The sequence below is a fragment of the Xenopus laevis genome, chromosome 5L (assembly GCF_017654675.1).
Source record: "Xenopus laevis strain J_2021 chromosome 5L, Xenopus_laevis_v10.1, whole genome shotgun sequence".
Lineage (NCBI taxonomy): Eukaryota > Metazoa > Chordata > Amphibia > Anura > Pipidae > Xenopus > Xenopus laevis.
This window is the reverse complement of record NC_054379.1, coordinates 119,192,713-119,208,366: the sequence shown is the minus strand read 5'-3', so window position 1 is coordinate 119,208,366 and position 15,654 is coordinate 119,192,713. Positions and strand designations below refer to the sequence as shown.

The following is a 15,654-nucleotide window of genomic DNA, read 5'->3' as shown; positions in this document are numbered from 1 at the left end:
ACATTGGCACCAGAGCCCCCCTTACAAGTTAAAAAGAAACATTGGGGCCCAGAGAATATTTTTTTTAATAAAACATTGGTGGCAAGGGCCTATAGAGTATTAAAATCATACATTGGTGGCTAGGGGTTTAATAAACACATTGGTGTTCAATAGAACTGACTTTGGGACTTCAACTTTGGCTCCTTTCGCGGGTTCGGGACTTCAACTTCAGGTTCCTTTTGTGGCTTCGGGACTTCAACTTCGGCTTCTTTTCGCGGCTTCAGGACTTCATCTTTGGCTCCTTTAGCGGATTCAGGTCTTTTCACTGCTTCAGCTCTTTGGGACTTTGGCTGTTCGGTACTCCGGCTGTTCGGCAGGTGTGGCACTGCTTTGTCGCTGTTAAGGGGGGGGGCAGATATTTTGAAAAGTGTAGCACAGCCCATATAGGCCCGGTACAAGCGTGCCCCCTGTGCCCCCCTGATGACATCCTTGAGCTCATGTTAAAATGGGGGGGGGGTATATTTTCCCTTTAAGTTTAGGCAAAAAATCTAAAAACAAGAGTGGCAAAAGTGAAATATAGTGATACATCTAAATGTTGTGTTGGGGTGTAACTCGGCATGGTCTGGGGAGGCTAGAGCTTGGCCAAATTTGTCCTGTTTTTTGTGACTTTAAAATTTGGGAGGTATGCGGTACAGGCACTTCTTTAACAGCTAAAAACACCAGCACAGAATAAGGGGTCTATTTATAGGAATTCTGTCATGATTTTGTGATGTATTTTTTATTTCCAAATTACACTGATTACACTGCAAATAATTCACTCTACAATATAAAGTGTATTTCCTGAACCAGCAAGTGTATTTTTTTAGTTGTAATATTGGTGTGTAGGCAGCCATTTCAGGTCATTTTGCCTGGTCATGTGCTTTCAGAAAGAGCCAGCACTTTAGGATGGAACTGCTTTCTGGCAGGCTGTTGTTTCTCCTACTCAATGTAACTGTATGTGACGCAGTGGGACCTGGATTTTACTATTGAGTGTTGTTCTTGGATCTATCTGGCAGCTATTATCTTGTGTTAGGGAGCCATTATCTGGTTACCTTCCCATTGCTCTGTTGTTTGGCTGCTGAGGGGGGAAAGGGAGGGGGTGATATCACTCCAACTTGCAGTACAGCAGTAAAAATAGACTGAAGTTTATCCTCTTTTGAGAAATGGATTTCAGTGTAGAATTCTGCTGGATCTGCATTATTAACTGATGCGTTTAAAAAAATATATATATATATTTCCCATGACAGTATCCCTTAAGATTTCTCATGCCTTTCAGCAGAAGCACTCATTAAGGAAACCCTGTGTGAGTTTCCTAACTGACGCAGAGTTTTGCACAAGCAATCTTAAATAGGAAGTCAGAGATTAACCCTGAAGTCTAGTGGATGCAGTGAGGTTGAGAGCAGAGATCCCCCTCTGAAGCTTAGAGACTATTACAAGCAACTGGCTCCACTTTGAAACTTTGGAAGCAAGAAATGTTGCATCCAATCAACTTACTGAGCACCACAGATTTTCCTGCCTCAAATCTCATGCCGTAAGTCTGTACCAATACTAGAGTACAGTAAACAATCTATACACTGTAACTGTGACAAGAAGTTGTGGTAGAGGGCCTCATTTTAGGTATACAACCCCTTTAATAAATCTAAGGTGAGTTGGTAAAATACCTAAATAGGACAAATTATTTGTTGATCTACAAAGTCTTGAATCCTACTGCCATTTCTGAATGATTGACTAATAAAATCAAGTTACCATATTATTAATCCCCCCATGATATTGACATACATACACTGCGTGTCCACCAAAGAGGTTAACCGTTAAACAGACCACATGCTTTAACATACAAGTAATTACCAGAAGCATTCGATGTTATACAGCAATATGAGACAGTTTGTATTCCTAAATATAAATCAAAATACTCCCTTCCTTACTTATTACTCTGAGAGCCTTCCTTTTTATCATTAGGGTAAGGTCACACTGAATGTTTCGGGGAGATTTAGTCGCCTCGCGACTAATCGCCTTGTCTTTGCGGCGACCAATCTCCCTGAACGCCGGCGCTTAGTTTTCCAAAGTTCCCCGAAGTTGCCTTAAGGAAGGAAGGAGGAGAAATTTGAAGCAAAGGCCAATTACTAAGATCGTAACTCCCGACATGTAGGCACACAGCTTTTGGTGAGTCTTTTATTTTTAAAACAATCAATCCTGAAATAAAACGATAAATTGTGGCTACTTATCTTTAGATCTAAGTCTTTTGTCTGAAATTTAAAAAATATACTCACCATCTGGGCTCTGAGATACATCTGGGCCTGACTTGCACTTAAGGTTGGAGAAGTACCTCCCAGCAATACTGTCTTTTGAGTGATGCTACTACTAGTTGTACTAGATGTTTGTGATCGACTTAGCATTTGTGGAGGTGGAGGGGAAGTAGACAGATGAACCTGTTAAAAATAATTGGCAATGTTATCAAGAACAACCATACATTCCTACCCTGTCCCTTGTCCCTCCCAATATTGTTTTGCATTGTTATAATGGTAATATACAGTCATATGAAAAAGTTTGGGAACCCCTCTCAGCCGGCATAATAATTTACTCCACTTTCAACAAAAAAAGATAACAGTGGTATGTTTTTCATTTCCCAGGAACATCTGAGTACTGGGGTGTTTTTTGAACAAAGATATTTAGTGAAGCAGTATTCAGTTGTATGAAATTAAATCAAATGTGAAAAACTGTCTGTGCAAAAGTTTGTAATTTTGCTAATTTGAATGCATGTAACTGCTCAATACAGATTACTGGCAACACCAAATTGTTTGGATTAGCTCGTTAAGCCTTGAACTTCATAGGCAAGTGAGTCCAATCATGAGAAAAGGTATTTAAGGTGGCCAATTGCAAGTTGTGCTTCTGTTTGACTCTCCTCAGAAGAGTGTCAGCATGGGATCATCCAAGCAACTCTCAAAAGATCTGAAAACAAAGATTGTTCAGTATCATGGTTTAGGGGTAGGCTACAAAAAGCTATCTCAGAGGTTTAAACTGTCAGTTTTAACTGTAAGGGATGTAATCAGGAAATGGAAGGCCATAGGCGCAGTTGCTGTAAAACCCAGGGCTGGCAGGCCAAGAAAAATACAGGAGCGGCATATGCAGAGGATTGCGAGAATGGTAAGAATGAACCCAAAGATCACCTCCAAAGACTTGCAAGAACACCTTGCTGCAGATGGTGTATCTGTACATCGTTCTACAATTCAATGCAATTTGCACAAAGAACATCTGTATGGCAGGGTTATGAGAAAGAAGCCCTTTCTGCACTCATCCCACAAACAGAGTCGCTTGTTGTATGCAAAAGCTCATTTAGACAAGCCACAGTCATTTTGGAATAAAGTGCTTTGGACGGATGAGGCAAAAATTTATTTATCTGGTCATAACAAAGAGCACTTTGCATTGTGGAAGAAGAACATCCCATTCCAAGAAAAATACCTGCTACCTACTGTCAAATTTGGTGGAGGTTCCATCATGCTGTGGGGCTAGTTCAGGGACTGGGACTTTTGTTAAAGTCAAGAGACGGATGAATTCAATATCAACAAATTCTTAAGGATAAAATTCAAGCATCAGCATCACAAAGTTGAAGTTACGCAGGGGTTGGATATTCCAACAAGACAATGACCCTAAACACACTTGGATATATACAAAGGCATTTATGCAGAGGGAGAAGTACAATAATCTGGAATGACCATCACAGTCCCTGACTTGAACATCATTGAAAATCTATGGGATGATTTGAAGCAGGCTGTCCATGCTCAGCAGCCATAAAATTTAACTGAACTGGAGAGATTTTGTATGGACGAATGGTCAAAAACGCTGCCATCCAGAATCCAGACACTCATCGAAGGCTATAGGAGGCATCTAGAAGCTGTTACATTTGCAAAAGGAGGCTCAACTAAGTATTGATGTAATATCTCTGTTGGAGTGCCCAAATTCATGCACCTGTCTAATTTTGATGCATATTGCATATTTTCTGTTAATCCAATAAACTTGATGTCACTGCTGAAATGCTACTGTTTCCATAAGGCATGTTATATATTAAAAGGAAGTTGCTCAGCCAATGATAAACAAAACTCCAAAGAATTAAGAGGGGTTCCCAAACTTTTTCATATGACTGTAATTTGCTAATGTAGAGTAAAGGGGAGGGAGTGGATGCAAAAGTGAAGGAAGAATGGAAATAAAAAAATGGGAAGATAGTGAAAATGAATAAGATATTCATGCCCACCTAATTATACAAAACGCAAAAGGTATTAAGCAGTATTTTTTTGTCACTAAGTTTTAAAATAGGCTATTATAGTTTGGGCTTCTAGACTAGCTTAAAGGGATACTATCAAGAGAAAAAAAAAATTCAAAATGCATCAGTTAATAGTGCTGCTACAGCAGAATTCTGCACTGAAATCCATTTCTTAAAAGTGCAAACAGATTTTTTTTTATATATCATTGTGAAATCTGACATGGGGCTAGACATATTGTCAGGTTCCCAGCTGCCCCCAGTCATGTAACTTGTACTCTGATAAACTTCAGTCACTCTTTACTGCTGTACTGCAAGTTGGAGTGATATCACCCCTTCCCCCACCAGCAGCCTAACAATAGAACAATGGGAAGGTAACCAGATGACAGCTCCCTGACACAAGATAACAGTTACCAGGTAGATAAGAACAGCACTCAATCGTAAAATCCAGATCCCACTGCGACACATTCAGTTACATTGAGTAGGAGAAATAACAGCCTGCCAGAAAGCAGTTCTGGCTCTTTCTGAAAGCACATGACCAGGCAAAATGACCTGAGATGGCTGCCTACCAGGCCCGGACTGGCAATCTGTGGGTTCTGGCAAATGCCAGAGGGGCTGCTATAAGGTCCCATAGAAAGTCACTATTTAGTGGGCTGGTGGAGGCTGTTTGGGCCTCTGTGTGGGCTGATTGGGCCTCTATGTACCTGAAATGCCAGGGCCTATTTTAATTCTCAGTCCAGACCTGCTGCCTACACACCAATATTACAACTAAAAAAAAAATACACTTGCTGGTTCAGGAATTAAATTTTATATTGTGGAGTGAATTGTTTGCAGTGTAAATAGTTTAATTTAGAAATAAAAACGACATCATAAAAATCATGACAGAATCCCTTTAAGGCAAGGGGACTTGTGTTTGCCACCATAAATACAGCACTACCTGCATCTGGCAGCTGTGTATTCTTGGGGGGCAAACAGATTTCCCCTGTCCCGCCCCCCTAACTTGGAGGAGAAGTAAGGGAGCAGCAATGGAGGTAGGTCACAACAGGGTCCTGTTCATACTGCCTACCCTAAAGTGCTCTCTGCGTGAGCAATAAAGGGCACACTCTTGTGCCATTAAATCTTTTACAGGAGTAAGATGTGGAACTTACAGATGTTTGCGATACATTTGATTGCTGTGTAGTGCTAACAGATGAAACAGATGGGCGTTCTCCAGTCACATTAGACTAAAATAAAAAATAGGTGAAATAATATTAAAAGCTGAAACAGTAAAGCTAAAAACATTTGTGTTCAAAAGTAAAAAAAATAATTACACTTTTTTAATAGTTCAGTTCCATTTACGGCTTCAAAATATATATATTTTGTACAGTAGGGGAAACCCCAACATAAAGTTTGTTTTAAAAAGAGCAACAGCCTTAACATAGTTTTAAAACAGGGCCTCCAAATATTTTACCCACTTCACAGTTCCAAGAACCCTTAAATGAAATTCTAATCTGCCACAATTTGATAACAAAAATGAGTGCAGCTGGGCTTTCGGCTACTACACATAAATGTTTGAGTATTCAAACATTTGGAAGGTTCCTAGGTATTAAGATACTAACTTAAACAACCTAATATTCCATTAAAAGGGTGGTTTACCTTTAAGGTAACTTTTATTATGTTATAGAATGGTCAATTCTAAGCAACTTTTCAGTTGGTCTTTATTATCTATTTTTTATAGTTATTTGCCCTTTTCTACTGACTCTTTGCAGCTTTCAAATGGGCGTCGCTGACCCCTTCTAAAAAAACAAATGCTATGTAAGGTTACAAATGTATTGTTATTGCTACTTTTTATTCCTCATCTTTCTATTCAGGCCTCAACTATTCATATTCCAGTCTCTTATTCACATCAGTGCATTGTTGCTAGGGTAGTTTGGTCCCTAACTACCAGAATGCAAATTGAAGAGCTGCTGAATAAAAAGCAAAATAACTCCTTAAACAATAAAAAATGAAAACCAATTACAAATTGTCTCAGAATATCACTCAGAATATCACTCTCAACATCATATTAAAGTTATCTCAAAGGTAAACAACCCCTTTGCTACTTCCACATGTAATGCATGTACCTGCTGAATGGTCTGGAGAGGATTGCTGTTTAAATGCTGCTGATGTAAGGCTGCTGTCTGTAGCATTAAATGTTGTTGCTGAGCAGAATACATTTGTTGTAGATACTGAGCTGCGGAGCCTGTAGGACGATTTAATGCCTGCTGGATGACCTTTAGTAAGTCAGATTATACAAAACAGAAAGCACAATGTTATATCACTAAAACAAAGACTATGGGGTATATTTATCATGCTGTGTAAAAAGTGGAGTGAAACATTGCCTGTGATGTTGCTCATAGCAACCAATCCGATCTTTGCTTTTATTTTCTGTTGAAATCTAATTGCTGATTGGTTGCTCTGAGCAACATCACAGGTAATGCTTCACTCCACTTTTTACACATCATGATAAATAGACCCCTATAAAGTTATATAACAACTGGTCCATGTAACAATATAGTACAGGTATGGGACCTGTTATCGAGAATGCTCAGGACCTGGGGTTTTCCGGAAAAGAGGCCTTTCAGTTATTTGGATCTCCATACCTTAAGTCTACTAAAAAATCATTTAAATATTACACAAACCTAATACATGTATGGAATCTGTTATCCGGAAACCCATTATCCAGAAAGCTCTGAATTACAGAATGGCCATCTCCCATAGATGCCATTTTATCCAAATAATCTACATTTTTAAAAATGATTTCCCTTTTCTCTGTAATAATAAAACAGTACCTTGTACTTGATCCAAACTAAGATTAATCCTTATTGGAACAAAACCAGCCTATTGGGGATATTTAATGTTTACATGAACTTGTAGAAGACTTAAGGTATGAAGATCCAAAATATGGACACAGACAGACACCAATGGGTGAAAAAAACTGGCACATGTCAAAAACAATTTGTTGTGCTGTCTCACACGTAAAAAAAAGTTTGTATCCATAGACTTCAATTCATTTCAGCAAATTTTTGGTGAAACAGGCCAGATTTGCCCATCACTATTACAGAGGGGAAAAGAAGCAAATATTTTTTTATATTTTGAATAGTTTGTATAAAATGGAGTCTACGGAAGACAGCTTTCCTGCAATTGAGCTTTCTGGATAATAGGTTTCTGTAGAACAGATCCTATACCTGTATTGTCAAGATAAGGATGTGGAACAATCTCAGTCCACTCAGCACTTCACTTTCAAGTCAGTGGAAAGTGACCAGTGGCAACATCTGGCCTTTAAATATCTACTACCCAGCAGCACCTATCAAAATGCCTTACGTGACTGTTAGGGTGGCACAGAAAAATAATCTCAATAAAGGTGAGTGCTTGCTCCAGGGTCTACCTTAAAGACTCCATATCAACTACAGAAAAATCCAAAGACAGGGCACTACAGTAACAGAAAAATCAAAATATATTCACTGGAGTGCCTTGTGTCATACATAATACTTTGGCCTAAGAAGTCAAGAGGGGTTAACAGCATAAATAACATAACAGCATAAATATTTGAACTAAGTATATCAGGGCAATAAAAAGAAAAGAAGACTGTGCCCATTGTTTCTTTCACGTGACCTTTATTTTAGAAAATCCTGAAGTACCTGCACAGCATGACGATCTGAGCTGCTATACACAGATATAGGAGTGGGGTTTGCTGAAGAGGAGGTGCTAGTTGTCGCAGTTTCAGAAGATGTTGTTATAACATGCTCATTCTCCATGGTTCTACTTTAGTATTTTGATTCTGCAATAGAAGACAGACATATCAACTTGCAATCTGCAGTGAGGGGATAAAGCATGTCTTTGTTCCATGTCAAGTTCACAAACATAACTGTGCTGAGAATTTAACACTGGGTGACCTTTATAAGACTAATGTGACTTCTCAGAGGCTGCCTGCTACTGTATAGACTGAAAAGTTCTGAAGTGCAGTGTAAAAAATAAATAATAAAGTCCCTACTTAGCAACGACTGAACACCATCTGGCACTTCGCATGGGTGATCTATGAACAATATATTGCCCCGTCAGACATTCTGCAAGGGGTTTGCATTTTCTCTGTGCGTAAGTTTCCTCAGTCAACTTCAGGGCATATAATGTGTGTATATGTATCAGTACTATATAAAGGATAATAACTAAAATGGTGACTCAAGATTGCCTTAATTGCAGCATGCCTTGCATACACGATTATTTAACAGCATCCATCAGTAACTGAAAGTACACTAGAAATTTATTTGTAAAATCAGCTATACACTGGCGTAACTATCTATACAGCAGACCCCCTTCCCCAACCCATCTTTTACTTTAAAATAGCATTGCAGTGCTGTTCCGAGAGGTACAGTGTGAGTAGGTCGGGCGGGGGGCATGGGCATAAGGACTGTTTGAGCCGGGCACCCACAGTAGATTTTTTTTTTGGGGGGGCAGCGTTGCCAAGTTATGCCACTGTAGCTATATCAGGTGTGCCCTGATACCTGCCGAAAATGTAAGGTGGAACACGGAACATAGCTACATGGTTTATTGCATTGTCCACATATCCAACAGTTTAAAACTGAAAAACTCACAATGCTGTCTGACTGCTGTGGTTTGCCAGTGAGACTCTCCTAACTAATGCCTCTTGGTATATATGGAGGGTCTGGATCTAGGATTGCATGAAAACAGACTATGCTTTCTTCAGTTGTTATACTAGAAGTTTACTTTTATTTTTTACTTTCAAGTCTCCTTGAGGCAGCTCTGGGAGGGGAGGGGGGCACTGACTCAGAAATTGCAAAATTTGATATTGACATAAATTGATACATTTCCTATATTTGACCCTGATGGGCATAATCCCTGACTTAATTAAAATCAGATGTTAGAATTGATCCAGTAGTTGCTAATATTTCACAGATGCTGCTGAGAAATGTATCAATGAATGTAGCAAATTGTATCAGTTCAGAATCTGCATGTGGATTACTGAGCAGCCTAACACACTAGAGACAAGGGGTGGCTCACCTGTAACATTTAGGGTGTTATAAAATGGCCAATTCTAAGAAACTTTTCAATTTTTCTTCATTATTTCGTATAGTATTTGCCTTCTGCGTCACTTTCCAGCTTTCAATTGGGGATCACTGACCTCATCCAAAAATACAAATGCTCTGTAAGGCTACAAATGTATTGTTATTCCTACTTTTTATTACTCGTCTTTCTATTCAGACCCTCTCCTATTCATATTCCAACCTCTTATTTAAATTTGGGTAATTTGGACCCTAGCACCCAGATAGGTGAAATTCCAAACTGGGGAGCTGCTGAATAAAAAGCTAAATAATTCAAAGAACACAAATTGTCTCAGAAGATAACTCTCTACATCTACATCATACTAAAAGTTAACTAAAAGGTGAACAACCCCTTTAAGAAAAAAAAATCTAAATATTATTTTTATAGGGTGTGCATAAACACTTGAACTGAAAAAAGTGTTTGGAACCCATTAAAAATGACTTACAAAAAAAACCAACATATAACTTCAATGGATGTTTAGTTATATTTGACAAATTTGGGGGAAAAGGTTTGTTAATGTTCAAGGACAATACTGTATGTAGAACAAGAAGCACACTAGTGATATCCCTAATAATGCTAATGCTTTAAATACCTTCTGTACACAGCACATGCAACACACTGAGCCAAAATCTATTTTGATACCTTTATATTTTCACTGCAAATATTAAAGGATAAAAAAATGTATTTTAAAAATAGACTTGACAAACACCTTCTCAGTTTTGCATAGGCAAAACTGATGCAACAAATTTTTTACCAAAATACAGAAATAAGTGTATGGGCTTAATTTATCTTTCAAAAGACCACATACACTATAAGAGAAACACTAAGCATACTGAATCAGTGTAAGATATGTTATAAAAAGAAAAATGTTGGTAATCTTATGGTGATTATGTCGAGTGCATTCATATATACTTTATATATTCAATATGCGATTTCATTGCAGAAAGATGTGAGTATATGTTATTCCAGTGGCAGCGCTAAAATTAGAGTTAGCCAATGAGAAATGGCTGTCTGGACTGCATCTAAATGTAGGAAGCAGCACCCTTCTAGCTGGGTTCTTTGAATTTTTCACACGATCTGAGAACTTTATCCAGATGGTCATGTCTGAGAAGAGATTATCCTGGTTTATAGGAAGACATCACTTCCTGAAAAATTTAGTGCTGATGTCATGGAAGCACTCTTATCACAACTTGCCTTAAGTGTTCTCTATGGGTTTTTTATTACACATATAGGATCCATGATCCGGAGACCCATTATCCAGAAAGCTCTAAATTACGGAAAGTCTCCATGTTAATCAAATAATGGAAATTTGAAAAATTATTTCCTTTTTCTCTGTAATAATGAAACAGTACCTTGTACCCAACTAAGATATAAATAATCCTGATTAAAGGTTAAACAATTCTACTGGGTTTATTTAATGTTTAAATATTTTTTTAGCAACTTAAAGGGCAAGTCCTATGGTGTTTAAGCTTTTTGTATGTGTATGGCTATTGAAAGCCGTTTGTCTGTCCCTTTCTATTCTCTCCTGGTGGCTAGGACTATTGATACAATGTAAGACAAGGCTGCTGATTAACAGACCTGTCTTTGGTGGGGAACTAAAACTTTTGCAACTTTGTTTAAAAAGTATTAAAACAAAATAGGATAGGGATAGGGAGCACCATACATCATCACTTAGAGAAACAGTGGAAGGTCTGGTAGATCAATTTAAAAAGTAACTTTTAAAAATATATATAAATAAATACAATTTAAAGTCCAGGTAAGGCATTTAAATCAGGGATGAGCAGGGAGAAGGAAAAACCTTAGCTAAGGGGTTGAGGGTGTGAACCTGCAGTCTAAGAATGTGTCTCAGACCCGCCTAATAGATTAACACCAGTATGTCAAGTGCTCCTTGACATACTGGTGGCCCTTTGTTTTTGTGGAATTATAGACCACCCCTTCACCCACAGCGCACCCCTCCCGGTTGCATGAAAGGAATCTAGTCTCGAAATGCTTCAAGCATCAAGGCGCAACCCGCTGATTAAGCTAGCATGTCGGCAAATCTTTCCAACTACCCAGCCGTTTCCAACCCCTTCACCCACGTAGACCGAGGTCAACCTATGAAATGTTTGTTTGCAACCCTCTGCCCGCCCTAAATTGCACCCAATGCACATTTCACCCTCAGTCGTCGGGCTTTGTAATAATACATATTATTAAAAGTTATGTTTTAAATTGATTCATGGGGTGATTTGATTGTGAGACGGGGTGGTGCAGCCATATGGGTCAGTTCTTTTTCTCTCTTTTTTCCATTTGTTAAAAAAATAACCAGGAGTTAAACAAATACTGTTTTTAATAGCAATTGTTTTTACAAATAACTTTAAAAGCACAGAAAATTTGTAATATATGTATATTTGGAAAGTTGCTTAGAATTACGTTTTCTTTTATCAGACACATTTATATTTTGGGGTTGACTTGCCCTTTAAGATATGGAGATCCAAATTATAGAAAGATCCCTTATCCGCAAAACCCCAGGTCCATGATATATACATATAATTTTTTTAGAAAGGAGGTCCTTGTTTAAACAGAAGTTCAGGCTTTCCCTTGCATCATTTAAATTTTCATATTGTCTAACTGGTAATTGCAACTGGCTTGACCTCAGATAGTGAAGCTGCCTGGCTTTTAGTGGGTATAGGAGAATCTCAGTCACTGTATAATTAAGAAGACAAAAAAAGCATACTGTCTCTGCAGTCGACATGTGAACCAAGTCTCTATAGGAAAACAGTTCAAACATTTGGCATCAAAAGGTCTGATTTCACAAGTTACCAATCTGTAATAAGAGTAATAGTTAATAATACTTACTAATTACTGATGCCGTGCATGCTTTTCTGCAGGGCATCACACTGAGCAGGGAGTTTGTTCCTATAAATAGGTACAATTGTCTTGATTGCCAGCTTACATAACCCCAGCTCTCCTGTAAAGGATCAACTTAACTGCTCTGTGCCAGCACAACTATATAAGGGGTCAGCACAGTTTCTCTTGCCTTAACAACCTGTTGTATTTTCTGGGCACAATCTCTTCTTTACTATCCCATATCTTTGTACTATATGCCTGACTTAAAGCCAAGAGTCCTGCTTCTGACTTAGAGCTGCCTACCCTGCAACCTGTTAAGACTGCACTGTCAATGACTCTCTAGATCAGTGATCCCCAACCAGTAGCTCGTGAGCAACATGTTGCTCACCAGCCCCTTGGATGTTGCTCTCAGTGGCCTCAAAGCAGGTGTATTTTTGAAATTCAAGCTTGGAGGCAAGTTTTGGTTGCATAAAAATAGGTGTACTGCCAAATAGAACCTCCTGTTGGCTGCTAGTCCACAAATAGGCAACCATATAACCAAACACAGCCCTTATTTGGCACCCCAGGAACTTGCTTGTGTTGCTCCCCAACTCTTTTCACATTTGAATGTGGCTAATGGGTAAGAAAAGGTTGGGGACCACTGCACTAGATCAACAAATTGCTTCAGCCCTGCTATGTAAAGGAAAATTAAACCCTAAAAGTTACAGTGGCTAAAAATGTCATATTCTATATACTGAATTTATTGCACCAGCCTAAAGTTTCAGCTTCTCAATATCAGCAATGATCCAGGACTTCAAACTTGTCACAGGGGGTCACCATCTTAGGTAGTGTCTGTGACACATGCTCAGTGGGGTCTGAGCAGCTGTTGAGAAGCTGAGCTGAGGGGTCATTGCAAATTATTAAGCAGAAAATGAGGTTGGTCTGTAATATAAGCTGATGCTACAGGGCTGATTATTAAATTCTGATGCTAATTGCACTGGTTTATGCGCTTCGATGTAATAATTATCTGCATTAATTACTTACCTTATATTGTGACATTTCTATTCTATGTGTACTGTATATTGTGAGTAGGTCTCTAAGCTCAGTAAATGACAGCAGCATAGAGCATGTGCAGTGAATCAGCAGAAAAGAAGATGGGGAGCTACTGGGGCATCTTTTGAGACACAGATCTTTTCTCCTAAAGGTCTCTGGTTGCCTTGGGTGGGTACAGAAACCCAAAACATAATGTATAACATTTTTAGCCTAGTTCTTTAGTTAAGCTTTAGTTCTCATTTAACAAAGCTGCTGTATATGTTGACTCACAATACAAAAAGCTGATAAAAAATAAATTCGCACACGGGAAAGAAATGGCGTTCGACCAAAACAGTCTTTATATTTTTCCAGAGCTTCACAGTAGCTCGGTGTAGTGTGATCTATAGTTGTGAAAAACGACATCTACTTACACCACCTGTGATGTAATGGCAAGGGATTGCAAGCTGTAGGAAGAAGAAGTGCTACAAAGGATCAACCCCATTACATGACACAATTGCAGATACAACTACAATTACTGTGTAATATTAAAAAAAAAATGTAGGACCGTAAACTCTGATTTCTGCTTATTAGGAAGTCCCATTGGAATTTGTTTTCCAGGACAAAAACACATGTAAACTGAATCCACATCTAAAGTAATCCATTACTGAAAACATTTTCAGCAAATTGATACAATTTAAATTACAAAAGTTTACGCTAAGTAGCTGTAGATCCTAAAATGTTCAACAGGCTTATTACAGATATTTTCGGGTTCCCATAATTTTTGCCCTTCCAGCACAGAGCATTTGAGACATGTGAAGGGTAGCTGGGACAAGAATTCTGTTTAGTAACAGAAAAGCTTTTAAACCCATAGAAGCAAAAATCATAGGGATGCTCCAACCAAACACTTTTTTTGCATTGTGGAATTAAAACATTCCTAGCAACTTTCCATTATGCATTTATTACAATTTTTAGTGGCTGGTTTTCAGGCTATTTGTAAATGTAATTGCATCTGAATGCAGAATTTGCCTGGTTGTTTATGTTCTTTATATAATTGGTTGACTCCTGAAACAATATAGCAGAAGACAGAAGATTATCAGACCTGCCATTGATTTCTCTTCTGCTAAATTGTTTAAGTCACAAGCAAAAACATAAATGGATAATCAACAACTGATTTTAATAGCAAACATTTAAATATAAAATGTAAACAACTGCATTTTAAAGGGTTGACCTTTAGATTTACTTTTAGTATGTTATAGAATTTCCAATTCTAAGCAACTTTTCAATTGGCCTTCATTTTTTCTTTTTTTTTTATAATTTTCTAATTATTTGCTTTCTTCTTCTGACTTTTTCCAGCTTTCAAATGGGGGTCACTGCCCCCCCCATCTAAATAGCAAATGATTTGTAAGACTATGAATGCAATGTTATTGCAACTTTTTATTATTCACATTGCTATTCAGACCCTCCCCTAATTATGCATTCATTTGGACCCTAGCAACCACATTGCTGAAATTACAAACTGGAGAGCTGCTGAATATAAAGCTAAATAACTCAAAAAACACAAATAATAATAACATGAAAACCAATTGCAAACGGTCTCAGAATATCAATCTCTACATCATATTAAAAGTTAACTAAATGGTGAACAGTCCCTTTAATGTATATTGGAAAGTTGCTTAAAATAACATTAAAGTAAAAAGAGATATTGTGAGGAGCTCACCTTTAAGCTAACCATATTTGCCACAATCCACTTGTTTGGAAATGGCACAGAACAAGCAGTAAGTGGGCCAGTGAATGCACACAAACCAGGCAGTAAAATACCCTAGGGTCTCTGAAACAGCAAAAATGCTGAATAAAAGTCTACAAAAATATCTAGTTCAGTGTTAACAGATTGCATGTGAAACGCCCCGTATGGCCTCAGTGCTATTTTCCTCCAATTATGGTGTATTGAATAAAGTCCAGGGAGTCTTTATCAACTCCACACTTATAAGTACTCACAAGAGATCTATAAACGTCAGGAACATTGTTGCAAATCCAGGCTGTTTCACCTCGACTGTATCTCCCTGCTACACTCCTCTGTACAGGTTGTCTGGCTTCCTGGTTAGCTGGTCACACGCTCCCTCTATGGATGCCTTGCTGGGACAAACCTTACAGAGATGCACAATCCCAGTATATTAGTGAGAAATGGTCTCCCGTAAAATCAGCAAAGCGATACACACACAGCCCAAAAAGAATTCCGAATTACAAAATCAATGATTATTCCGTACATATAAAAACATATCTTACACATTAGTAAGCAGCGTTCCTTGTACGTGGTATGCTTCCTTAGAGGCTCTCTGCTACCATCTTGTGGCCTATAAATAGAATAGTGTAATCTTATTAAAGGGATACTGTCATGGGAAAAAAATTTTTTTTCAAAATGAATCAGTTAATAGTGCTGCTCCAGCAGAATTCTGCACTTAAATCCA

General features: G+C 38.2%; 1 protein-coding gene across 6 annotated transcripts in view; it reads right to left on the bottom strand.

The window, feature by feature from the left end:
* phc3.L (polyhomeotic homolog 3 L homeolog) overlaps nucleotides 1-15,654 on the bottom strand; it is a 52,831-nt gene that overhangs the window by 29,227 nt on the left and 7,950 nt on the right. For 2 of the 6 annotated variants that reach the window (XM_018263707.2, XM_018263709.2), the window contains exons 2-7: nucleotides 15,473-15,540; nucleotides 15,185-15,333; nucleotides 7,933-8,072; nucleotides 6,376-6,525; nucleotides 5,422-5,496; nucleotides 2,289-2,447 (exon numbers count right to left, since the gene is read on the bottom strand). In XM_018263707.2, coding sequence (XP_018119196.1) covers nucleotides 2,289-2,447; nucleotides 5,422-5,496; nucleotides 6,376-6,525; nucleotides 7,933-8,049 — 501 coding nt within the window. In that variant the 5' untranslated portion in view covers nucleotides 8,050-8,072; nucleotides 15,185-15,333; nucleotides 15,473-15,540. Of the gene's footprint in view, nucleotides 1-2,288; nucleotides 2,448-5,421; nucleotides 5,497-6,375; nucleotides 6,526-7,932; nucleotides 8,073-14,906; nucleotides 15,015-15,184; nucleotides 15,432-15,472; nucleotides 15,541-15,654 lie in introns of those variants that run through there. The other 4 variants (XM_041563347.1, XM_041563346.1, XM_041563348.1 and 1 more) reach the window with 4 other exon arrangements.